This window comes from Parus major, chromosome 11 (assembly GCF_001522545.3).
Source record: "Parus major isolate Abel chromosome 11, Parus_major1.1, whole genome shotgun sequence".
NCBI lineage: Eukaryota > Metazoa > Chordata > Aves > Passeriformes > Paridae > Parus > Parus major.
Genome location: NC_031780.1, coordinates 8,527,298 through 8,552,752, shown reverse-complemented (window position 1 = coordinate 8,552,752; position 25,455 = coordinate 8,527,298). Strand labels below are relative to the sequence as shown.

At 41.2% G+C, this 25,455-nt stretch overlaps 1 protein-coding gene across 5 annotated transcripts; it reads right to left on the bottom strand.

The window, feature by feature from the left end:
* Positions 1-1,086: 1,086 nt before the first annotated feature.
* Positions 1,087-25,455, bottom strand: MBTPS1 (membrane bound transcription factor peptidase, site 1). Of its 5 annotated transcripts, none has more exons than XM_015639952.3 (23): positions 25,097-25,455; positions 22,819-23,311; positions 21,458-21,715; positions 20,833-21,036; positions 20,610-20,720; positions 19,248-19,357; positions 18,758-18,874; positions 17,748-17,815; positions 17,117-17,219; positions 16,211-16,362; positions 15,220-15,381; positions 14,552-14,696; positions 13,324-13,512; positions 12,583-12,755; positions 11,853-11,968; positions 9,771-9,927; positions 8,884-9,008; positions 8,415-8,492; positions 6,748-6,888; positions 4,260-4,391; positions 3,621-3,753; positions 2,876-3,006; positions 1,087-1,870 (listed from the first exon to the last, which is right to left on the bottom strand). In XM_015639952.3, the coding sequence occupies exons 2-23, from the start codon at positions 23,003-23,005 to the stop codon at positions 1,674-1,676; spliced, it is 3,189 nt and encodes a 1,062-aa protein (XP_015495438.1). In that variant the 5' UTR covers positions 23,006-23,311; positions 25,097-25,455; the 3' UTR covers positions 1,087-1,673. The 5 variants fall into 5 exon arrangements, 4 of the variants coding, with proteins under 4 accessions (XP_015495438.1, XP_015495439.1, XP_033373135.1 ...); XM_015639953.3 differs by having other exon boundaries at positions 3,621-3,747; XM_033517244.1 differs by lacking the exon at positions 25,097-25,455 and adding an exon at positions 24,651-24,972.

Below are 25,455 nucleotides of genomic sequence, written 5' to 3'. Positions count from 1 at the left end.
TAATGCCACAGATGAGATGTTGAAAACTCCCTCCCTATCGTTATGGACCTATGGTCAGAAAGGCAGGAGCAAGAGGCTCCAGCCCCACCGGGATGGCACAAGCAGCCCAACCTTGGGACCATCTTCTCAGACCTAACAAGCTTCCACTAATAGCTCCAAAGGAAAAGCTCAGGGCCTTCCCTGCCATGGCAACAGGCTGTTGCCTCTTCCAGGGCATCCTCCAGAAGAGAAATGGTGGAAAAAAGGCAACTCTTCAAGTTAGAGAGAATTGGTTTGCCCAATCTTTTTTGCAGGACACTCATGCACTGACAAACCCTATCCATGACTACCTGGATAGGCTTGTCCCAGACTACATGGAGTAAAGTTCTCTCCTGCAGTGCCCTTTGCCACAGCCCATCCCCATAACTGCTGGTAAGCCCTAGGAGGATGTGTGCAGACTACCCCAGCAGGGTTATCTCTGCCTCCTCTTTCTCCAGCCATACCCAGAGCTGCCCACAAACTCACCCAGGACCAGTGCACACTGCTTACCTGCCCAGGCTGCCATTCCATTCACAGATACAGGCAGCCATCAGCTCCTGGCTCCTCCTAGGAAAAGATGCCCATTTGGAGCAATGATGAAAGCAGCTGTTAAAACCTCACAGCTTCACTACAAAAGAGAAAAGCTATTTCAGTTATGGCAACATTAACTGGCACCACATGGACAGGGGAAACTTGTGCCTGCATCCTTATTTAAGCCAGTGACAATTCACAGGCTTCCAAGCAGGACAAATCAAACTGGGTTTTCATCTCTGTGACACCACACAGTGCTGTTAGGTGCTAGCCCCATGACGGTTTTCTGTACAGCTCTTTGAGAGCTCTCCCCTTACGTGCTGCTGAGTATTGAAGGTTCCCAGAACTTTGTGCTCACTCAGAGCAAGCAGGGTTTGTGCAACTGCCCAGTTAGTGTTCCAAGGAAATGTCTGCAACCTGGGATACTGCAGGTAAGGACAAAGATATGGTGGGAAGAGAGATGACATGCAAATCTTCCCTACTCCACAGTCTGCTCTCTTTGACTCCAAGTGGAAAGAAGAGCCACTTAGCACGTTGTCTCTGCTTCATATAGATAACATATTTATTGAAAAATCTGCTTCACCAACAACGGTGAAATCGTGACCAAAAATTACAAAACATCATGGTAAGTTTGCTTTATAAAAATAAACTGCAGGAGTACACCTCACTGATTTGTACTGGTCTCTCTCAGTCCCTTCCTCCTTTAATGGTGCACATTATACTCTTCAGCGTAATGCCATTCTAGAAAATTGCATTCCATCCAAAAAAAATGCACTTGTTTTTCCTTAGCAGAGGTCCTTAAAGTGACTTTTCCCCCGCCCTCCCCAACAATAAATATAGAAAATAGCCTTTAAACAAATAAATTTTAGTTTGGTCAGCTTAAAAAAAAGGTCCATTTTCCCCCTCTTGGGATGTAGTGACTAAGCAGCCATTTAAACAGTATTCAAGTCTTTGGTGGCTTCAGCTGCTTAAAGCTGCAGTTTTATGTACAGAGGTTCTTTTTTCTCTCCACAAACCAAAGACTATGAGATGATGTTAGGTACACATTTGCTGCACCTCCACTGGGAGCGAACCCTTGCCCCGGAAAGCAAGCAAAGGAGGTCATCTTTGGCACGGCAGAGCTTTCACACAGAAGGTGTCTTTGGTGGATGAACCTGCTGCATCAGCTGCGGTCGTTTCACGCGCGGTTTCCGTCTCTTTGGCCTGCTCTTCGCTTTGTTGATCTGCACCACAAAGAACGCCAGGACCACCATGGCGCCCAGAAAGGCAAAGACAGGAATGGTCTGTCCCACATCCTGGTTGTACCGGCCAGGCATTATACCTAGAAAGGCAGAGAGGTTTGGAAGCCAGCAGTTACCACGTGAGCCACGATGGCTTTGTGGTGCTAATGCCATCTACCAAAAGGATCTGCCGCTAACTCTTGTTCAAAGCCCAGGCAGCCATTAATCAGATTATATTTCAGACAGGAAGATTAACAGCTGCAGACCGATTAGCGAAAATCAGATGGGATGCTAACTTTAGAGAAAAGCACCAGCCTTTCCACCTTGACCCGTTTGGGCACATGAAAGCATAGTCCAGATTCCCCCTGTAACAACAATCTTCTGTTTTGCATTAGAAGAGAGATGCAGACACTTGACCATAATCTTACTACTAAGTAATTGCTGCAATTCAAATCCTGATGGAACGAGGAAAGTGATTTCATGCTTGCTTGCTCCTGAGACTGTGCACACAATGAGGATAAGCTAGAGAAACAAACCCTTCCTTTTTACAGGTGTCTCTGGTCTAGCAGCTCAGACTGGGAAAAGAGCACATACAAAGCTTTCCATCTGCTTCCAGCTCCGCCTGCAGTGCCAAGCTTGTACAGGAGAGCTGCCCACCTGAAAGCTGTTTTGAGTGCTAGACATCATTTGTTAGTGTAACAGCATGCCCAAGGCACCATTCTCACAAACTCTTCTGGACTCTGCTTTTTGCACTCACAGAAGGAATTTTAATTAGCAGTAATATGTGGTCACAGCTCCTAAGGACAGGTGCTGCTGCTGACCCATCAGTCATCCAAACAAACCTATCCAAAACAAAATTATCAAAATGCACCCACAAAGATCTTCCTCCCAGTATGTCATGCACACTTTCTATTGAACAAACTATTCATATGCAAAAAAATCTTCATCAAACAGCCTTTTATAACACAGACATACTATTATATGCATGCTTTCCACAATTGAAAATAAACAGTGGCTCTCATATGGCTGTGCTGTGTTTGGGCTTTTTCAAAGCTTATGAAAAAAGCAAAACAAAACCAGCAATTTTCAAACTTTTCAATATTTACCTCCAGGAATGTCCCACGCTCCACTTTCTCCAGGGGACAGTGGTCTCACCTGGGGTCGGTTCTGTCGAAAACTGGGCAGTGCCACTTTATCAAGGTCAATTGACAGTAATTTTTGATGTTTCCAAAGGTTGCTAGAAGAAATTTAAAGACAGAGGTGTCTGTCCACTTACTTCATTAATGCAAGGAATTTTGTAGCAACATATAGAAAAAGTGACAGTACGTATACACCCTACGTATAACTCACTAGTCTGGACCCAAATGATGCCTGATCCACTCTTTAGGCTCTGCAGGTTGCAGGCCTCCAAACTTCAATTCAGGCACCACAGGGACATAACCTAGATTAGCAACTATTAGGGCTGTGTGGAGCCCTGTCCTTCAAGGGACTGACAAATGGCATGAGAGAAGGCAGCACTAGGAGAGCTGTCCAGGAAGATGCTTTAGAAAACTCTTTCCAAGGCACACGATGACGATGGGCTTCATCAAGACTGTTCATTCGAAGTTGGAATCACTCAATCACAACACTGACTTGTGAAGTTATTTTTAAAATACCAGAGTTTCATAGTGTAGCTATTAGGTGAGTCAGAGTTATTCACTGAAGAGGCATTAATCATTATTTCCTCTTTGCAATCTGGTATTTTTCTAGGAAAAGGCATTACAGCTGTCCCTTTCAAAAGCAGATAGAACAAGTAATTTTTCAGCTGAACTCAAAAGTGAGACTTCTTGTATGAGAAAGACATACACTAACCTGGGGGCAGTTTCATTCAGAGGCTGTGGTTTGGCCCAGGACAGGTGAGGACAAGCAGGAAGGGACCGGGGTTTAGGGTCTCCCAAGTGAGCCTCAAGCACCTTTGAGTATCGATGCAAATGGTTACCTGCAACTCACAGCAGAGAGAGACTGGCTTACCCAGAGACAGGCAAGATAAGAGTTACCAACACTGACCCTGAGCTAAACAGTGCTGCTGTAAAACCCAGGAGCTGTTTACAGAAACAAGCACTCACAGCTAAATATTAGAATTAACCTAAGGGTACCGTACAAAATAGTAAGAGTCTGCACGTACCACAGCAGTTAATCCAAGTTTTCCTGGCAGCATGTGAGATAAGACTGAATGCTTTATTCTCTGTAGCTAGTAACTAGAATGTCCCCCCGCAGAATCAGGCATCTGAACACTCCTACTCTATGAAAAGAACATTCTCTTCAGTCTAATCACAACTATATCACAAGAAAACCCTGCAAAATGTGCTCTCTTCCAACAAAACAGCACAACCTTGCAAAGCTCGCAGCAAACCAACCTTACTGGCACGTAACTCAAGGGGTCTGCCCCAGCCTTCCTGCCCTGAGGGTCGCTGAGCTTTGGGTTGTGCTTGGCCATGGAGGCTCTCTCACCTTCCATGCGCTCGGGGAGGGAGAAGCCGGCTCCCGACGGCGGCCGCTGCCTGTTCTCGGAATGGCTGAGGCTCGGCGGCATCACCCCGTAGGACGTGTACTGCAGCAGGGAATCCAGGAGCCAAAAGCAATCTGTGGATTTCACAGCCCAAGCCCCAAAACAAGACATGCATTATGCCACATTTAAAATGGCTTATCTTTCTGCTAAGAAGGCTTTAATGACATTTAGAACTACAATCCATTTTGCTGGCTCTTGCTTTTCTCCTGAAGTTCTAGGCTCACTTTAAGAAAGGTGCAACTTTCAACACACACCCCATATTCCCCTGCAACACACAAACACAGCATTAAACGCCTCAGTCTTAAAAATTGACACGTGTGTAGCAAACCAGGCTCTTTTGAGGAGCAGAACACAAAAAAAATATGTTTTGAATACAGGAATTCCAGGTTATGCAAGGTCATCCAAGTTTTGACAAAAATCATGAAGTTCTTCAGTGGAAGCAAAGAAACCTCTGAGTTTCTGGTTTAATTTTTAACAGGGAAATGGAGAACCAACTGTATTTTTGAAAGGACAAAATAAATACCTTGCAAAGAAAGGGAGAACAAGGTAGTGTTTACAGTGCAAGGATATGACTCATTTGCTTTCTCAAGCTTAAAAAAATAAACAAAAAACATTCTGGCTACATCCCAGCTAAAGGTACAAGCATAACCTACAGCAGCTGTGGTACATACCAGGCTGGAAATCAGCACCACAATACATGTGATCATAGTTTTCCTTTGCACTTCAAAAGCTCATGATCCTTCGCTTTGATTTTCTCCTGAATTATTACTACCTTAATCCAGAGCTACCCCTAAGGAACAAGCACTCCAGCTAGTTCACATCACAACTCTACTTTGCAGGAGTAGGACAATGCCTCATCAGCTATTTCCACCACACAGCAAAGTATTTTTCTCAGAACTTCTGCCCCTAGGAACAGTTGGCTGGGAATGGGAGTTAATCTTCATAATCCCAGTGTCCCTTAAACCCTTACCTTTGATTTTTCAAAGAGGTCAAACAGATTTTAAGGATTTATATTCACAAATGTTAGGAATTTTCCTCAGTTAAAGCCACCAATGTCTCTGCAGGAGACATAGCTCCTGGTTCACAACTGAAAAGCTAATTTTAAAGGATTTCTTTAGAGCATTCCACTCTTTCTTGCTTCAGATGTTACCCTGAATTTAACAGTATTAGGGAGGTCACAGAGCATTATTTTCTATAACTTAATTTAAAGCTATGTACCTTCTCTTTTGTTATGTGCTTTAAATAACCTGCAGCAAGCACTAAGGCACCAATGTGCAGGTGTTAGGGCAACTCACAGGAAGCAGCCCAAAGGCAGATAAGGAAAAATCACAGAACTCTTAAAAAACCCCAAAATGTATGGTAGAGAAAGAAATCAGCTACAGATGGAGAGCTCCCTTAGGCAGCAAGTTCCTTTAAACTTAAATAAATTAGGCAAGGGATGGATTACATAATGTAGTATTTTAAAATATCAGTGACAAAAGCTTAAAAAATGATAGATGTACTTTTCATCACAAAAGGAAAATTCAGTTCTGTTCAGTGGAATTGCAGAAAAAGACTTCACATATTGGATTATCTCGCTCCCCTCAAGCCACAGATCTACCAGCTTGTGCTTTACATGTCATGAGAAACCTAAGCAACCTCTTAAAAATTTGCAAAGTCAGATCAAACCAACTGCTAGAAAAAAGATTTTTATAAGAATCAGCCATAGAGCATGGCTTCTCTGGGAGCCACAGAAAACACACACACAACTCACACAACTGCTACCTAGAATTGCAAACAAATGCTTTGACAACTAATGGAAGTTCCTACTTTCTGACATGTTTACAGCCGCTGGTTTGTGTCAATGTAGGATAACCTGAAAACAGTAATGCACAACTGAAACATGGGACATTACCATAAATCCTCACAAGAAACACTGCAAAGGGAACAAGGCAGGCTGAGGTGCAAACTCAAAAGACAAAATCCACTATTCTGTATAAACATTCTGAAGATGTTACTAGGGAAAAAGTGGAAGGATCTCCTAGTGGCCTCTTCACGACTTCAGATCAAGAATGTGTAACTGTTAGTGCCTTCTGCAAACAAAAACACCCCAAAAAATAAAATAAAATAAACAAACAAACAAATAAATAAATAAATAAAAGACCACAAACCAAACCCCCCTTGCAGATCAGCCCCCAAATCTTGTGGAACAGAAAAAAAAGTGTGTGGAAAACAGCCCCATTTATCAGAGGGCTATCTAATGTGAGGCACTCTGTTGCTGTAAACGTACCTCACAGCATTTCAGTAGAGCTCTGAAGAACTAAGATTAATCCCCAGTAAGGAATATTTAGAGTCCCTACAAACCATCTGCTTCTGGTGGGGGCTGTAGAACCCCAGAGGAGAGCTGTCAGTGCAGGACAGCGACTCTCCCCACGTGCAGGGCTCACACACCTTTCTGCCGGTGGCTGTCGTCCAGGCAGTTGGAGTCGCCGTACAGAACTATTCTGCCACCACCTTCTGAAGGAACTTGGTAAAGCCCCAAAATAGGGACATTTTCAATTACAGCAGTCTCCTGTTTTAAAACTTCAAGACCTAAAGCAAATAATAAATCAATTTCATAGGCTGCAGAGCATCAATGTCAATCTACCCATGAAACAACACAGCCTACATTTCCAGCTGACATGCAACAATGCAACAATGCCCCACACCACGTCACACATTTTTACAAGAAGTTTTCAAAACCCCCAAGATGTTATGCTAAAAATGAAATTGCTCCAAGACTCTGATTGTAAAGTTTCCTATTGATAATATTTTTCTTCTTTCTTTGGTGGAGAAGATCATCACAACCTGGATTATCTTCAACAGCCTTGAATAAAAAAATTCTAGTACCTTCAGCAAAATGTTTAAAATCAAAATGTTATGCTCTTTATGTTGTTTCCATCCTTCTGCAGATTCTACAGAAAGCTGGTTTAGGAAAGCTACCCTTCCTTCCTAAAATTATACCAAGTAGAAAAAAATGAAGACAAATTTTGTATTTTACTTGAAATTTATCCCCTTTACTTGAGACACTGTTTAGATAGCAGAAGCAAAACAGAGAGCTCTTTTGCCCCAAGAATTGAAATGAAAAGGATTCAAGAGAAAAAGCAGGTCTAGCAGGCTACCTGTCAAATTGACACTCTTTCTCTCTCGCACATAAGGAAATACATAAGTCATCGGCATACAGGGATATTATCTTTCCTCCAAAAGGCTCACACAGCTGAGCTCTACTGTTCCAGAAAATTCCTCCATAAGGTAATCACCTCTGCTGTACATCCTAAGTCAAAAATACAGTGAACTGACTGATCTTCTCAGGCAGTTGCTGAGTTTTATCAGAAGCACTGCATGTGCTTCTGCTCTCACACCCAAAACGCTAAACCTTCTGCACAAACCTGACCTGCAATACCCTAAGAGTTCTGGTCATTTGCCCTTGCACAGCACTTCCTAAAAGCTCATCAAATATAAAAGATTTATTTTTTAAATTGCCATTACAGTTCTGAATTACTCCCTCCCAAATGAAAGAAATTACGATAGAAGAGAATGGAAAGGCACAGAGAACAAAGCACTCAAGTCTGAGACCACAGGCATCCTGTAAGCATAAAATTTTCCCTTATGAGTTTCACTGGTGACATTTTGTCTAGTAACATTTTCCTTATTTATATCCTTAGATCATCACAGCTACCACAACATTCATGCTAAATATGGCAATGATCAGGGGATATACTTCAGTAGCATTTGAAATTTATAAGAAACATGAACAAGTAACACAATTACAACACAATTTCTCCCCTTCCAGAGACACACGTACATGCAGATGTGTTTCCATACAGCAGTCACAATACAGGGCTGCATATAACACTTGGATATTGTATTATTTAATAACTGTATACAGAGTCACACTGCAGCTGCCTGATAGGCATCAGCTACAAGCTCTAGGCAAAATGAGAAAATGTAAAAATATATACCCTTTAAATGTGGTTTTGCATTTATTGTTTTTAAACGTTTAGACTTTGCAACTTTGCGTGTGCACCAACCCCAAAGTTCTACTGAAAACACGGAAAAAAGGACCAGGAAGCTCATACCTTGATCCTTGAATGTCTGTGCAATGACGATGCCATCTTCTGGGAACTTTGCAATACTGCACCCTGATGCATAATTCACTGAAGACATCACAAAACCGCTGCTTAGAACCAGAAATCACATTCCCTCCCTTCCCTACCCAACAAGCCAGGAGAAAACATTCCCAGGAACGCTGCACTGAGTTTGTACATTTTGACCAATGTGTGTGTTTGCAGAGAAAACACTGCTAAGCACAGCTTTCACAGGCTCACCTTCACACACTTTCCAAATCTTTCAATTTTGGAGTTTTTTTTCAACTGAAAAGCTAAACCAAATACAATGAAAAAGTCTACAAAGGAAGAAATCATTTACAAGACTCTTTTCGCTGAATCTGAGCAGTTCCCTTGACTCTTGCTCAACCTCAAACTTGCAGAAAACCATTTTCCAAACACCCCACTGTAGCCTGTGTAGGCAATGGACTCCAGTACTCACTTTCATGACTTGCCATGGTAAAATCTCCTTCATACAGCCCATCACTAAAGGCCATATTCCAGACAGAAAGCAGATCATTGAGTGCTGGTATATTAGCACCTCCAGTATCAGGCATCCACCACTGCCTACAAAAATTACAGTGTAACACTGTTTATTAGTATACAAAATATACACCTAGAGTTTGGGTAACAGAAAGTCACACATCCCCCTGCATACAGACTTTCCCAAAGCCATTTAAATAATGAATTACATCTTAAAGTCTTCTTTAACTCCACAGGCATCTGAGCAGCTGTCTCTGACTGCTTTTGAGCTAAAATTAAATAATACTGATGTAAAGTTCTCAGTGCACTTCAGCTGCATGAAAAACTTCAATTTACTTGAAAGAAATTCAGTCTTATGCTTTTTGCTTGGCTAAGCAGAGGTAAAAATGACAGTCATGTCAAATGCTTCTCATTTTCATAATGAAGCAAAATGTCATGTATTTTTTCTTTATATGCAATATAAACATGCAACCATTTCAGTAACAGGTGCATGACCTGGTGATACTCTTGCAATGCTCCTTTCCTTCTATTCTGCTCCCCTAAAGTAAAACATGTCCATTTTTATTTGTTGGTCTTGTCTCAAATTTCTTATTTGTTTTCATTGTAAATGTTTATCTTGGCATTAGAAGTAGAATACAGGACCAAAGAGGACTCCACAATCATGATAAAATGGGTAGCTATGCTCCTAAAGCTGTAGCCTAAGATCAGTTCTGCTACTTAAGGTAGCACCTTCTTACAGGTAACATCCTGTAAGATGCGCTGAAGTACAGTGCATCACATCTGGGATTTTTAGGGTGCAATTCTATGGCATTTTATTTCCCAAACCACTTGGAAATATGTCAATACCTTGTGTTTTCATCATAAAACTTCACTTTTCTCATCACAGATGTGTTGTACCAGTCACTAAAGACAATCAGTGAAAGTCCATTATCAACATCCCTCCTCAATTTGGTGATCTCTTCAGGGAAATACTCTTCCTCACTGTCCACCATCAGTAAAGTCCCTGTGTGCAAAAGCAGAAAAAGGCGTTCTCCAGGCTGGTCATCACTGTGATGTTACCACTGTTCACAAAACCCATACAGAAGCCAACACAAGTGCACATTTTCACATTGTGTGGTCCATGTGTCCTGCTCTGGCAGCTCATCTAATAAAGCCATATTTGAGGATAGTAAATGTAAGACAAATGTATCCCAAAATTAGTTTGCAGCACAGGAAGTTTTTAGGGTGTTACTTATGACTCCTGCTTGTGTGGTCTCAAGAACTGAATGCCCATATGTGTCAGGTGTGTGTTCTGCAGCTTGGTGTCACCCAAATGTTCCATAAACTGAGCCAAACTGTGGCACAGCTGGATAATGAGGGGATTCAAACTGATCCAAACTGGAGTGCTAATGCAGATGCTGCCTGGTCAGGAGGTTTTTCACTGCTCCAGCTCTAACAGTACTTTCCTCACTACTGCAGACTTGCAGCCAGGTAGTCAGCAATTACTCTGAAAAAAAGGGGTTTGATTCACCCCTTGAAAACTACAGCTTCATTCTGGTAAGCTTGACTAAATTGCCACTGCCACTTTGACATAACCCTCTCCCACTCCTGTTAACAAGCAAGGACAACCTTCTCTGCATCACTGAGAAAAACACAACCAGAAAAATATACTTTTATTCCCTGAAAACATGCTTATGCTTCTAGACTGCTTCTAAATACAAAACCCTGTTGCTTCTTCACTTTCTGATTGCCCAGAGAGGTGGTGAAATTTCCATCCTCAGAGATAACACAGATCTTGACAAGATGACACCCTGAGCAATCTGATTAACCACTGTGAGCCCCATGTCTCACAACTCCTTGCAACCAAACCAATTCTGCAAGTCCAGGCAGTCTGCATTTGGAAAGCCTTCTGATAAAGATCCTGTAGAAATGGGACAGAGTGAAATGGGACACAAGTGTGAAAACAATACAAGCTAGGGACAAGTGGCAGGTGGACCACAGATCATTGAGTTTTATTCCCCTCACTTCTTCTTTAGGAAATTCTGAAAGCCCAACCAACTACAATCAAATGAGGTACAACACAATGGTGAATCAGAGTAGAGAGAAATCCCCTAATGCTGCTATCAATTATAAAACTAGTGATATCAGAAGAAACACTATTTTGCTACTTTTTTAAGGGCTAACATTAATGTATCCATGTGTATATCCACTGAACTCTAAAAGCAGTGGTGAAAGTTCACTTAAGATTCAAGATAAACAAAAGATTACTGCTGGCAACAGTTCCAGAACTGACAAACTCAGGAGAATGCATGCTCACCTTACAGTGCACTAAATAACATCCCAGCTGAAAACAAGAGTGTTTTTGGAGCATGCCACGGTTTAACAAGGGGCATATGGGAGAAGAAAGGAGCACAGACAGCTTGCTCTGTCCCCTGCCTGCCCAACCTATCCAATTTGCTTCCTGATGAGCACAGAAACAAATCACATACTGCTTTACTATTACATACAGTTGGATGAACACTTGACCCACTCTTTTATCTAATCAAAGATCAAAAACATAAAGATCCAGGATGGACACCTTTGATTTTAGTCTGTTAAACAGGCCACGTTTCATTTTGACTCTGCCAAAATTGTTTGACAAATACAGTTCTGCCTTTGTGGGACTGAATACTAAGGAGCTTTAACCCACTCAGAGGCTGGCTTTCCCTCTCTTTTTTTCATGGTAAGGTCAGAGAACAACACTAATTCTACTAAACTCCCAAGCAAGCTTCTCCAGAAATACTCCACACAAGTATCAGCACATAAATAGTAACTATCCCAATGCCAAAATATTTTTCTGCTACCACTAGAATTTTTGTTTGTACCTCAAAACATTTTTGGTCTTCCAACAAAAGTCAGTTCAGGAAAAGGTTAACAGTATGGAGAACAAGGCAATTAACTCATGCTTACCATACTGACTTGCATCAAAACATGTAAACGGGGAACCAAGAACCTCAACAAAGTACCCCATGCTCCTGAGGTGCTGGTACATGTCCCTGAAGTTTGTGTGGATATGGTCACCATTCCTTAGAAAGAGAAGAGTGTTGAAGACATTTAGATCTGCCGTGTAGAAATCTCATTTCCACCTTTCTGATTGTCTGAAATCCTGTCCTCCTGCCACCTCTGCATACTCCAAGAAGCTTTCCAAAACTTGTGTCCTGGTCACTGACTCAATTAATCCTCACTGAGGTACTGCTGCATGTTTTTTTCTATGGATGCTTCCCTGCTCCATCTATGAAAGGGCAGCAAAGTCCTTCCCTGTTTGAAGACAGCCTCCCTTAAGAGACAAGGGTTCCCTTATTGTCTTTTAAATTGTCAAGTTTGTGTGAATGCTGAAGCAGTTAATAAAGTGTCCCCTTTAACTTCCTGTGAGAAATTAGGTCAGAATACAAAAGTCAAACAAAAATCTCAGTATCTTAAATGAGCATTTTAAAAGCTTTTCATTTCATGTGAATAAAACCATAGAGCTCAAAAAACAATCCTGCACCACAAGCAGACTCAAAGTGCTTTTCATAGATTTTACAAAAGATAAACCCATGCCTTTCTGAAAAAGGCTAGAACTATGGCGTTCAGTAAAGTTATCCCAGATCATTAACCCACAATCAAGAAATACTGATTTAATAGAAGCCGAGATAAATACCAATCTAACGGATCATTCTTCATCCTCAAATTATCCCTGGGGAAGTATCCTGGTGGATAACGGAGGTTATGATACTGATCCCAAAGGACTCGCTTACTACGAGGTGGAGTAGGAATAATCTTCACTTTTATTGGAAGCTTCACCGTTGAAGTCTGCTCTGCACCATTTTTAGACTGAAGGACAGAACAAACTACAGTGAAATCCTTTCTCCCAAAGGAATCAGTTAACCACAGTTAACAAAAAAACTGGAGGTACCAAATCTACTTTGTGTCACCGGTACCAGCTCCAGAGACAAAGAGATTACTTTTGTCCTAAATTGCTGTGTTATTTTTTTCTGCACTCAACAATTTATAATTATACTCAGAATGAAAAATAGTTAGCATATGTTACAACTGTGATCTGGTTCAATCGTTCAAAATCTTAAGTTTCTCAGGAACAATTAAGCATTGCTCTAGAAAAAACATATTTAGGCAATCTTTCTCAAAATAATTTACTTAAATCCACAATAAACGAATGAAATTATGGTGTTGGTCCCAAAGAGAGGCTTCCTGATTCTAAATTATAGGCAATTTGCTCTCAATTATAAAGAACATTATTTGTACTTTTTAATTTCCTGACCCAAATTTAACTTATGCTTCAAATGACATGGCTAGAGCAAACCCTTAAAACCAAGGTATTTGCATATCAGAAAGCAGTTTTGATAACTTTTCACCCAGGAAATCCAAAATGCGCAGAACTTACTTCATTTTCTGCAGGGGATGATACTGTGATCATAACATGACCCTGAGCAATGCCTTCCCAAGATGCTGCTTTCTTTGCTACAGAGATGGAAATTGCCAAGTATCCAGACCAAGGCCACAAGACTGGGGAATAGGAGAAAGCCACTTCAATGTTATCCCCATTTTGGGGGAGATAGGGTTGCCAGTCTGGCTGTGAAATGAAGAATACAGAACATTTGTAGCACAGTATTTGCAATCACTACTTTTTGCACACATAGCCCTTTTCCTCTGCTTGAAGTAATAAACATTAGCTCTTCTGAAGACTATATCAAATTTTAAAATGCCCTCCAAGTTCAAAAGCTTGGTGTGGTGTCAGTGAATCAAGGCAATTGTGACAGCCCCTATGACCCAGACCAAAGGCTTTTCAGAGATAGGGCTATGAGAAGCTGCCCAAGTAAACCTGCTTTAACATTCTGAGATCATGTGCAGAAGTTTATTTATGGTGAGAACACCCAAAGATTTCTCTTTGATAATGAGGTGAATTAACAGGCCAGTTACATCAGCTGTGTGTATTACCATAAACTACTGACCTCGGATAAGAGTTTCAATGCCCTTTAACCTAAGCTTGAAGCTAAACCAGACCTCAGGTGTCACACTAAAATGTTGAAATTAGACTCATTTACATTAGCTGGAGTTACAGGACAGGTGTCTTTTTTAATTTGTATCAATTCTCAAATCTATTCTACATTTATACTTACTTAATTAAAAACCTCCCTAGCCAACCAACATGCTCAATATCACTGGTGTGAAAGAAGAGGTTTGGCAGCAGAGTCTGGTAAGCTGATACATTCAGATTGCTCTGACTCAGGGAAAAGGCTTAATTTAGTGTCAGGATTTTTTACTGAAATCATTTATGTTCCAGGATGGAAACAAAAAATATTAAGAAGGTCTGTCCAGAAGCTTTTAAATGCTATTAGAGAATAAAAAGAAATCTCTAACTACATTTTAATTCAAACTGGTTTTGCAAAGATAAAATGTTACACACCCTGAAACTAATGCATTGCTTGAAAACGTGTGGACAGCTCGTGTTAACAAATCCTCCAGTGTGGGTGCACCCTTTAATCAAACACTTTGCATCTCTTGCTCCCAGCAGTGAGGTTTGTTCTACAAATTTCACAGCTAAAGTAGTATTTTCTGGGAAGATTTCAGCAACATTACCAATCAGAATTTGGAACAATGTTAATACTTACCTTGTCTACAAGTCTCCCAGTGACTCCCATGCCATTAAGGATGGTAACATTAACAATAGTTGGCATCCCTCCATAATATATGGGCTGAGAACAATAGGGCCACATGTAGGGACATTCAGTCAAGTCAATGTAGCTTGGACTCAAACTACAGCAGGACAGATGAGGGAAAGTTTAAAGAGAAAACAATTACCAATAAACAGAATAATGTGACACTACACATAAGTACAAAAAAGTTTCAGATAAACCATGCCAGTCATAGTTTACCAGTCTCTCACTGTACTTCCCAAATATGACCCAAAATCTTCTTCCCTTCCTTATTTTTTTTCAAGTTTTGTAAAATGATTTTCACACACAAAAAAGGAAACATCTCAATACAGGGAGAAGGTCCTTATTCTCAAAAGTTAAAATTTAACTACTTTTCCATTGTGTTCTTATATTATTCATAACATCTAAGGCTAGAAGAGGAAAGGATCATCCCCTACACTGCTGTGTGACTTTTCATCCATTCTCTGGTCAAAACTCATGCTTGAGATTACACAAGATCTGTGCAAGTCCTCACTGTTGCACAAGCATGGATTGCTCAACTGAGCTACACATGCACCACCTGCTCTCTTAAACAAAAGAGCAAATTCTATTGTACCATGGATTAATTAAGGATTAAAATTAACCTGGCCTGTGGTTTATAGCTGTTGAGAATCTGATAAGCTCTTAGAAGATCCAATTTGCCATGTCCTTGTTCAAACATGTTGACTCCAGGAAGTCTCCGTGCTGATGCAATAAGGGCCTGCTTCATACTTGCTGGATTCACCATTTCACGCTTCTGAACTGTGCTGAAACAGGAAAAAATAGACCACAAAATCACTCTGCTGTAACATTTTCTGTTCATATTTGTCTAAAGTTACTTGATTTCTCACAATACAACTGTAGAAGAGGGACAAATTTCTGGTACATTTCTCTTAAAAACTAATAATACATGTATTTTTCTCCTTACAATGCGCTCCAGGAACATCAGTCATTACAATCAGGGCAGTATCTTTATATGCTAAATAAAATATCTGTTTTCCCAGGGGAAAGAATACCTCTATTGTTCAAACTAAAATGCACCATTTTTTGGAGGAAATATGATGGTGACTTTGAATTTTTTTCGTTTTTCTCAAATAAAGGTTTGTCTCATCCATATGAAGTAGCTACGACAAACACAGGGAATGGACTTGCAGTTCCCACTTTCAAATTCTTCAGGGTGCAACAGCTGACTTATGCAACAGGATAATGGCCATAAAACCCTGCATCCTATAAAATTTACAAGTACATAATTACCTACTAAAGGTGCCTACTTAGAGCAGCTGCTCTTTTACAACAGTTGACAGAGACAAAGAAATTCCAAATGATTAAAAAATGTGACAAAATTGTCTCATAGTACTGTTCTCCCTAATCATAGTCTCAAAGACCTAACTAGTATTCAAAACAGTTCTCAAGTTTTTTCATGAAACATAGAGGTAGCCAGATAAGATAATGTCTCAAGCAGAACAGTGGTTTTATTCTCCAACTTTGTTTTTCTACATCTAAACACAATTTTGTTTTATTTGATGGATTCCTTTAAAGAGATTTTTATGCCCCTCCTGATTGATACCTTTCTAGAGATTCTTATTTAAGACTTACCTCACTAAGAGAGTGACAGCACCTGCCACCACAGGAGATGCCACACTTGTCCCAGAGAGGGAGCGGCATCCGCCTTTCATACCAGACCCTCTCACCCCAGAGCCGTATGTAACAATATCAGGCTTCACTCTGCCATAACCTCCAGGCAGCTCCTGTGAAAGAAAACAAATGGATTATTGCCTTCATGTAAAATGAACACTGATGGCTTCATTTGGGCGTTTAAATTAACTGCAGGTCACTCAGAAGTGAAATTAGCAACCAGATTATCTGAGGTTCAGCATCACAGAATAGCAGCTACATCAAAGAAGGACTCAAGCTGTTCAGGACAAGTTCCCAACTTTTCAAGGTTACTGCTGATCTGCACTTCTGCTAAGCAGGAAACCACTGACAAAATGAGAACCACACTGCTACTGGCTACACAGAAACTTGTGACAATCCCCTGTGACAGTTCCCTTGATCAAGATTGCGGTGCAAGCTCATGTGACATCGTGTGTGCAGCAAGCACCACCTCAGCTCCACAGAAAACTAAGTGCAATTTCCTATGTAGCACCTGAAAACCCTAGGATTTTTAAACCAAAGAGCAGGCCTTCATGTTTGCAGATTTAACCACACAAACAAGTTTTTGCCATCATACAAAAGGAAGTGGATGCTTTATAAACTCATCAAAAATGTCAACAGTAGTCAGGATTAATAATAACTACTAGTAATAACTACTAATAATGAGAAACCCTGAAAAGAACACAAAGTTTCTTGCTTAAAGACTTCCAATTTCTAACTGTTCTGATGTCTGATGAAATCTTTTCTCCAACACTCATCTACATAGGACTGCCAATTCAGAAAAGGTTGCCCTTCCCAAGGCCCTTATTTTGGCTACAAATGTGAGTGGCCATCATGAAAATATCTTACCCAAGTGGTCATTCCCCTAGATGAAAATCGAGCTATATTATCTTCAAAGTCAATGCCACCCACTCCAATCACATCCATCTGGTCAGCAGGATTATTGAGAGTCCTACAATAAGTGGGGAGACAGGAATAAAAAAACAAATACCCAGAAATCCAAGATATAGTCGTAAGTTTATGCTGGTAACAGAATTGCTGCCATTAGATTTTTGTCACATACTTATACTTCACAGGGGACAGCAACTTATCAGGCAGTTACTAACTCAGTAACTATCAAACCATCTACCTTGAAGACAAAACAAAACCTAGTCTTAGGCATTCATTTTAGAAATACACCACAAATTGTTCTGAGTTGATCTATATTCATTAAGTCCAAGATCATTAGCCAAAGCTGTCTTCTCACACTAACAGGGAAATGTCAGGTGGAAGCACTGCCATTTTTCTTTTGCTGACTTTCCACTGTTTCAAAGAAAAACATTTAGTTAAATACTAAAAGAAAAAGGGAAAGGAGTTTAATTTGAGTCACTTTCTAAGATTAGAGAAAAAAAGAAGAGAAAACCTCCTGACCAAGCACAACTGCTTCCAAACCCACATAACAACACAGTTGGTTCTCTTTGAAGCGGTCACTGACACTCACCCATATAAAGGGCCGTCATTGCCAATAGCAGAGACCATGATGACATTGTTGGCAGTCAGCTCCCAAACCTACAAAAACAATGTTCACAATAAGGTTCTGCCACCACAGAGAGACTTTTCTAACAGACATAATTCATAGCCTTACAAGATACATCTCACTGTATATCCAGTACTAAGTTCTGAACTTTCTTAAGATGATACAAGCAATAACCCAGCCTTGACAGGAACACTGCTGACAGAATCTTCTTACACCAAAGGAAAAACTCTTATCTGTAACAAAGCACTGCAGATGACAAAGCCAAGTAGTTATTTTGAATCCCCTTCAGTAGTGCTCTGGGGAGTACAGTGAAGTCACTGTCAACTAAATTTCAATTCAGGTTATCATAAAAAAACAAGGAAGAATTTACACACTTCAAATCCCTTAACTGGCCTTTACAAAGAACAACTATATCCTTTAGTTGAAGAGTAAATTAATTCACTTAAATGCTTTTGAAGGTCAGGCCAAAAATTCAGGGAACTATAACATTTAGAAAGACAAAAACCTCATTCCATCTTAACTCAAACCAAATCTCTTGGCACATAGCTGAGTCAACTACCTACATTTTTTACCTACTTGTTCTTAAATTCACTAAAATCATGCTATACATATTTTTTTACCATGAAATAAATTAACCATGCAGAGATTTTAAAAAAACCCCAAGAGTGGACTTCAGTTAAGTGTCTCCAATTAAAGGTCCTTTTAGTTGTCTGCTTGAGAGTAATTTTCTAGCAGATTATCAAGCATTTTGTAAAAGGGCATTTTCCGTAACTCTGTGAACATCTGGGCTGTGCTTGGGGTTTAACTCATTCCTTATATACATTCCCAAAAGCCTGTACACTGTACAAAAATTCTGTCACACAAAAGAAACACAGGAACTGTCAGCAGGACCAGACAAAAATAAATAGTTCTGCAAGTCCAGCATTTGTGTGAGAGATACAAACATTATGCCAACTTCATTTCCTCATACTAACTTTGTCAACAAATGGATGATCCATGAAGTCTGGCCCACCAATACTTAGATTCAGTACATCTATCTTCTTTAAAATTGCATAATTAAAAGCATCCAGAAACCAAGATGTATATGAGACCTATGTAAGAAAGAGGGGGAAAAGTTACCATTAAAAAAATCCAGTGTTTCATGACAATACAGAGTTTACATATAGAGGAAAAACAACAGGGAAATAAAGCACAAAAGTGGCAATGGTCTTAAATTTCTAGCACTCGGTACATTTGAGTGGCTGCTCCATTATACATGTAAGACTTCCATATACTATTTCTGAAAAATATACCAAACTTGTAAACTGACAGAAGTCTTGTAGTAAGTCTCTTGCAAATACAAAGTTGTATCCTTTCCACTTCTAAATGTCTACATTTATGAGTGCATGCAATACTCCCAAAGGAAAGGATTATTACAGCATTAACCTGGAAAGGCAGGAATTGAAACACATGTAAAATAGCTACCTGATTATTGGTGAACACTCTGAAAATGTGCAGTTCAGCATTTGGAGCAAACCCCTGGCATTCCCTCATGCTGGCTATCACACCTGCTACAAAAGTCCCATGGCCTAAACCTATCAGCATGAGAAGGAAACAAAATAAAACATTAGAAGACAAACTATTTCACTGCCGAGAATTTTTACCCTGAACATCACCTATAGCAAAAATCACATAAATTTAACACACTTTACAACAAACCACAAGTGCTGGGTTCAGTCCTAGTCTTTTTGAACCGTACTTCATTACCGGGTTCAATGGGGACAGAATTTGCAGCACGCTGTAGCCAGACAACCAGCTGATAAAACTTGGGTGATTCATTCTCCAGTCCATCCACTCCTGATTGCTACCAATGAAATCATGACAAAAAAACAGTATTTTGGAAAATGCAGCTCATTTCAAAGTAAATGTATTTTAATGTGGACTACTTAAAGGATTTTTATACTGAGTCTGCAATAACCAAGATTTGTGAAGCATGAGCAATGAGATAAGAAAACATTTTCTCCTCTCCTCAAAAAACCCTTTAGCTTTTACTTTATTGGACCGCCCACATTATATTTTTGAGCTTCAAATCTGCCTGCCCAGCAACCCTCCAGGCACAGAACTTTGCAGAAAGAGCTGCCCAAAAGCAGGCACTGCAATGTAAAGTAATTACTATGTACACAAAACTATGGAGGTGCACACAAGACTGAGCAAAACAAGCATCTACCTTGAACACTAGGGAGATTCAATGGCCAACTGACTCACTGACCCAAACTGTATGAAGTTAATAATTGTGAAAGTACATGGTCAAGGCAAATCAGGGTCAACACATGAAAAAGGAACACAAACAGTGTAGAAAATAAAAGGTTCAGTTGTATTGAATAGAAAAACTTTACAGGAAGGTGCCAAATTCTGATCAGTTTAGGACTGCACATTTTGCATGTTTCTCAAATAAAATAAGGAAGGAAAATGTTGTCCCTCATCGGTACAGAAATACGTACCTCTGTGAAACAGCAACATGAAAAGGAGTAGGAAAGAAAACTCCTTTGCTGGATTTGCTCTAACTGCCACCTTCTCTGGCAACATATTCACAGGTCCACAGTAATCTTTTGCCCTGACATTTTTCAACAGCCATGATGAAGTGTCACATATGACTCCAAGGAGATTTATGCACCCACCCTCTTGGAACCTTAATACTCCCTGCTGAATTCAGTATGAGTACAAAGTGCTTGGGGCACTGCAAAATTAAGCTTTAAATATTAAAATTTAACAGGTGTTAGGCAGCACATCAGCAAGCACAAAACACACCAGTGTCGAGAACAGTTGGAAAAGTGCACAGTAACTCACCATCATCCAAGGTTCTCTCATTAGTCCAGTTTGTTCTCTCCTTTACATTTTTGAAATGTGGATGTTTCTCACTCAGACCGGTGTCAAACACTGCTACTCTCACACCAGCACCTATTGAGAGAAAACCATTGCTTTTTCTGGTTCAACTCCATAGCAAATCTCCTTACACTTCACTTGCTTTTCCAAGAAGGTTATTGTTCTCAGGCAATGAGCAAAAGCGTACCTGTGTAACCCATCTGCCAGAGGACATCTGCCTGCAAGGTCTGAGCGACCTGGCGAGGGATGGCCCTCAGCAAGCGCCTGCTCGAGTGTCGGCCTGTGGCGTGCCAGAAGCCAGAACCCAAAGAAAGACTCGCTCTTCTCAAGGGGCGGGATGACTGCCACTTCTGAGTCCACCTGGTCTCATTGCAGTGCAGCATTGGATCAGCTATATTGGATTAGGAAAAAGAAAATTAATAACAGCACGAGGAAAACCATAATATAATTGATTCTTAGGCAAACTTAAGACATCATACTGTTACAACCGAAGTTTTAGATTATTGAGTAGCAATTTTCTCTAATCACAATCAGTAAAAGCTTCTGGTTTATACACTATGGATACAGAGGTCCCTATTCTTAGGTAACCAACTGCTGCAAAAGAAATGTTTCTATGTTGTAGATGGAAATACAGCAGGTTTCAGCAAATGTATGATTATTTTAATTTTATAACCAAAAGAAGAGGTTTCTGTTAATTAAAAAGAAACTGCAGGGCACTTCTCATTTGTGCAATACTAAGCTGATGGTCTGAAATAAGGCTGAGAACACTTTTCCAAAACAGATCTCATGCAGCCACACAGAAAATAACTTACACTCCGAATACTTGAGTGACCGAAAGACCTTTCTCTGAGGTGTCACACGCTTGATGTTTGGATGATCTTCCAGTGTGAGGACTCCATCCTTCTGCTTCTCGTTGATCTGAATAACTTCAAAATCGCTCGGATAGTCACTGGCTGGGTTGTTGCGAGGTACAATCCTCCAGTTCTCAATATCACTACTTTTTAGCGCACTTGAAATAAATTTACTTCGAGCTTTAGCTGTGAAGTATCCATTAAAAGCCACAATATACTCTGGAACAAGAGCACAACTTTATCAGAACTAGCGTTTAAGCAGCTTCACATTGCAAAGTCTGAATTTTTCTTTTCTTTACTCAGAACAAATAATCACAATTTGTGGCCCTTTTTTGTTGCTTTTACAAGTCCACAATTTATTTCTACACTATGTAGAGGAGTAGGGGGTGTTGCATCAGGAAACATAAGAAATATAACAAAAGCCTTTGAAAGGAAGGTAGAATTGTAAGTATCAGGGAAAAGTGAAATGACATGAGAGGAGCAGGGGTGAGGGAACAGATCTGTTGTTACAAACTGATATGCCAATTCAGTGTGTCTCTTGACAGGTATGGTTTAAAGACTCTACATGGTACTGAGCTTTAGTGCAAATTACTGACACCAACTATGACAAGCTCAGAAAACAAAGTCCAACAGTCCAGTCCTTGATCTGCACCAGTGATTTGTCAGCAGGCTCCACCTCAGCTCACACCACCACATTCACTGTGTTAAAGCTCTGGCCAGCTGTGCACAGGAATGTCACTCCTGCCACCCTCCTGCAAGCACCAAGGCACAGCCTCACTGCGGGAACACTGCAGGCTCCTGAGGCAACACGTGGATGCAGGGTCAAGGTGTCCTACTGCTATCCTCTGCCATCCCAGCAGCAGCATCTGCTTCACTCTGCCTTTCCTCTGCTCCCTTCAATTATATGCCATTTTTCATGCAAGTATTATGTCAAAACTTTTTCTTTAACAAATCCAGAGAGACTACCTGCTTTTCTCTCCCATTCAAGGCCCATCTGTGTGGTTACATTTCATAACAGGCTCAAGCATACCACTGGCCAGGTTAAAACAAACAGCTACTAAGTACACCACACTTGCCCACCTGAGCCTTCACACTCCATTTTCACTTTTAAAATCCTCTGCATCTCCTTCTCCCTTCTTTCGTTGGAAAAGGAGCTAAACAAAAAAACCTTTGAAAAAGTGTTCCTCTTTCCAAATGCAGAGAATTTAGCAGATGATGTGCTTCTAGAGAAACCCAGTGTTACAATTGCACAAACACCACAAATCAGTAACATACACATAAACATAACATGGATTTTTTTTTACTGCTTAACTCTTTATTACCATGCTCCACGACTGTTGAAGTGAACTCCACTTCCAAAGTAAGACGAGAACATCCAGGACATACGTGAGCCTCATGAGAGGAATTCCCTACTCTGGTACCAAAGTGTTTTTTGCCACAGAGTAAAATAACAAACAGAACAAGCCAGACGTTGGCAAACTTCATGGTCATAGAAGAAAATGGTTTCATTCCAAAAATTCCATATAATCAAATCACAATTTTCTTCTTTATAAACTAGTTCATTTTTGTTTCAGTAAACGTTGCTTTCACTGTGCTGATCAGCTGGGTATTCTGAAAGCTGGATCCAAAATAAGTAGAGATTTCATGGTCTTTTCAGGTCAAGCCTAGTGAACAGGCTCATTTCTTTCTCCGCTTCTTCTCCATTTTGCATTAAATGATTCAGTCACTCAGGATGTGGCAGCTGAGTCCTGTACTCCATTTCTGGTGGCAAAGTTAACTCCCTAGAAGAATTAGCAAAGCTGATTGCAAGCCAACCTGTAAGGCAGAGCAATACAGAAAATAATTAGATGCATTAATAATAATAATTTGTGCAGCTGTACAGTATGAAAATCACCAAAAAAAGGACACCTTTGGTAGTTTGTTTTAGAAATAATAGGGGGGAAAGTTCCTCATATTTAATTTACAATTTTTTGCCAACACTCAAGTTTTTTCCTTGTTCAGACCAGAGCACAATGAAACACTCAGGTATTAACCTGACAAGAGAACAGGCAAGAATGAACACCAAACTCAACCACACTTTATGTAAGTGGAGCAAAGAGCTAAAAATGACATGCAAGTTCCATGGCAGGGAAAAAGTGCAAAATAAAATACTAATATGATAAAAGTGTCCATGGACACTTTAAAAAGCATGTTGTTGTTGTTTTTTTTAATCAGAAAAAACAGCAAATAGAAATAACGCACAGAACTTCATTTTACCCAAGATGAATTCAAACTCTAGGCCAAAGCCAGGTAAGAACAAGAGATACCAGTAGAGGCAAAGCTTTAATGACTGTGCTTGAAAATCTGCATGAAAAAAGTCTTCCAAATTTTTTTGAGCTGGGGTATGTGTTATTAAAAACATGGGCACCTGAAAAAATAAGTGCTGGTTACACAGGATGTGAAGTTAAAGAAAGGAGTTTAAAGTGTTTTCCATATGGAGGGACAGCCTCTTCCCCTTATGTTCCAAACTACATAATACACTCAAGAAAAATTGAAACTCTAGTGTTCTTCTGAATTCCAAACACTCAACCAGCAACTGAGAGATAAAAGGTCATTAAAAGATAAGAAAAGAGAAACATTTTTGTCTGGTTTGTCACAGCACCTGGAGAAGCAGAACAGAACTGTATATTGCAGCTGTAACAAAGACTGGAAAGTAGGAGCCTTATTAGGGGATTCACATGATTTAGGGGAATGATGGGCAGACAGCACAACAGATGAACTGAGTCTGAATGTGACAGCATTACTTCATTTTTATTTAACTTTATTTAGCTTTATCAAGTATTTCCATGTAATAGGGGCAGAAATTACCTCTGTTTTTATTTGACTGACAATACCATGACAGACTGGGAACTGCTTGTGATTATAAAGTTTCCCCTTCATTCCTAACTCAACAGTTAGCGTACACTGACTTCCGTCCTTGGCTGATCTCTGCCTGGCTTATCACTTCATCAGTTAATAACCCCTATAGCAATAAAATAAAGCAACCACACAAATGAGTAAAACAAACACCCTTACGGCTGATGACAGGTTGTATATAAGGAGATAACGAAGTACGATGGATATTAAGTGCAAAGGAGCAGCACGCCCACAGATTTATTCTGTTTAACACCCATACCGTGAGGGGCTGGCCGGGTGCCACACTTGCCAGCTTGCCCCTGCCCTAGAAGAACACGCTCGGAGTCACTCCCTGCTTCAGCCGAAGCGAGGGCACCGCAGCCCGCGGGCTGGGCACGCCGCAAGGATCACCGGCTGCAGTGCAGCAGCACCGTCCCGTCCGGAGAGCTCGGCCGGAACCACGAGCGAGCCCTGCGAGCCCGGGCCCGGTACCGCCCCGGCCGGACTAAAGCCCCAGTGAGCACGGCCGGGCACCGTGCGGGGCAGCGCCGCCGCTCCCGGCCCGGGCAGGGCGGAGGTGAAGTGACAGCCGGCGGGGAGCGCCCCACGCCGCGGCGGCGGGCGAGGCAGCCCCGGAGACGAGGACAGCGAGCGCCGCCCCGCCCTCCCCCCAGACCCTGAGGGAGCCGCGGCGCTCCCGGCCCGTCCCGCCCGCCCCGTGCTCACCGCGCCGCCGCCGCCCGGCCCGCCGCCATCTTCAGCGCTGTTTACCGGCGCGCTCTCGCGAGAGCCCCGCGGGCCCCGCTGCGCACGCGCGGGCGGTGCCGGGCCCGGGAGCTCTCGGAAGAGGCGGGCGCGAGTCCCGTTACCCACAGGAACAGCGCCCGCGGCAGCCCCAGCGCCAGCAGGTTGTATTAAAGCCCTTGCCAAATCAAATGTATGGGTTTAAAGCCCCTTTGCCAGCGAACGGAAGGCGTTGTTGGCAACACAAGTTGTATCCCGCACAACTGAAGCAAACGGCTTTGAGGGCCAGCTGAGGTTGGCGTCAGCTGTGGCCAGACCCCAGTCGTGGGTCCATGACCCTG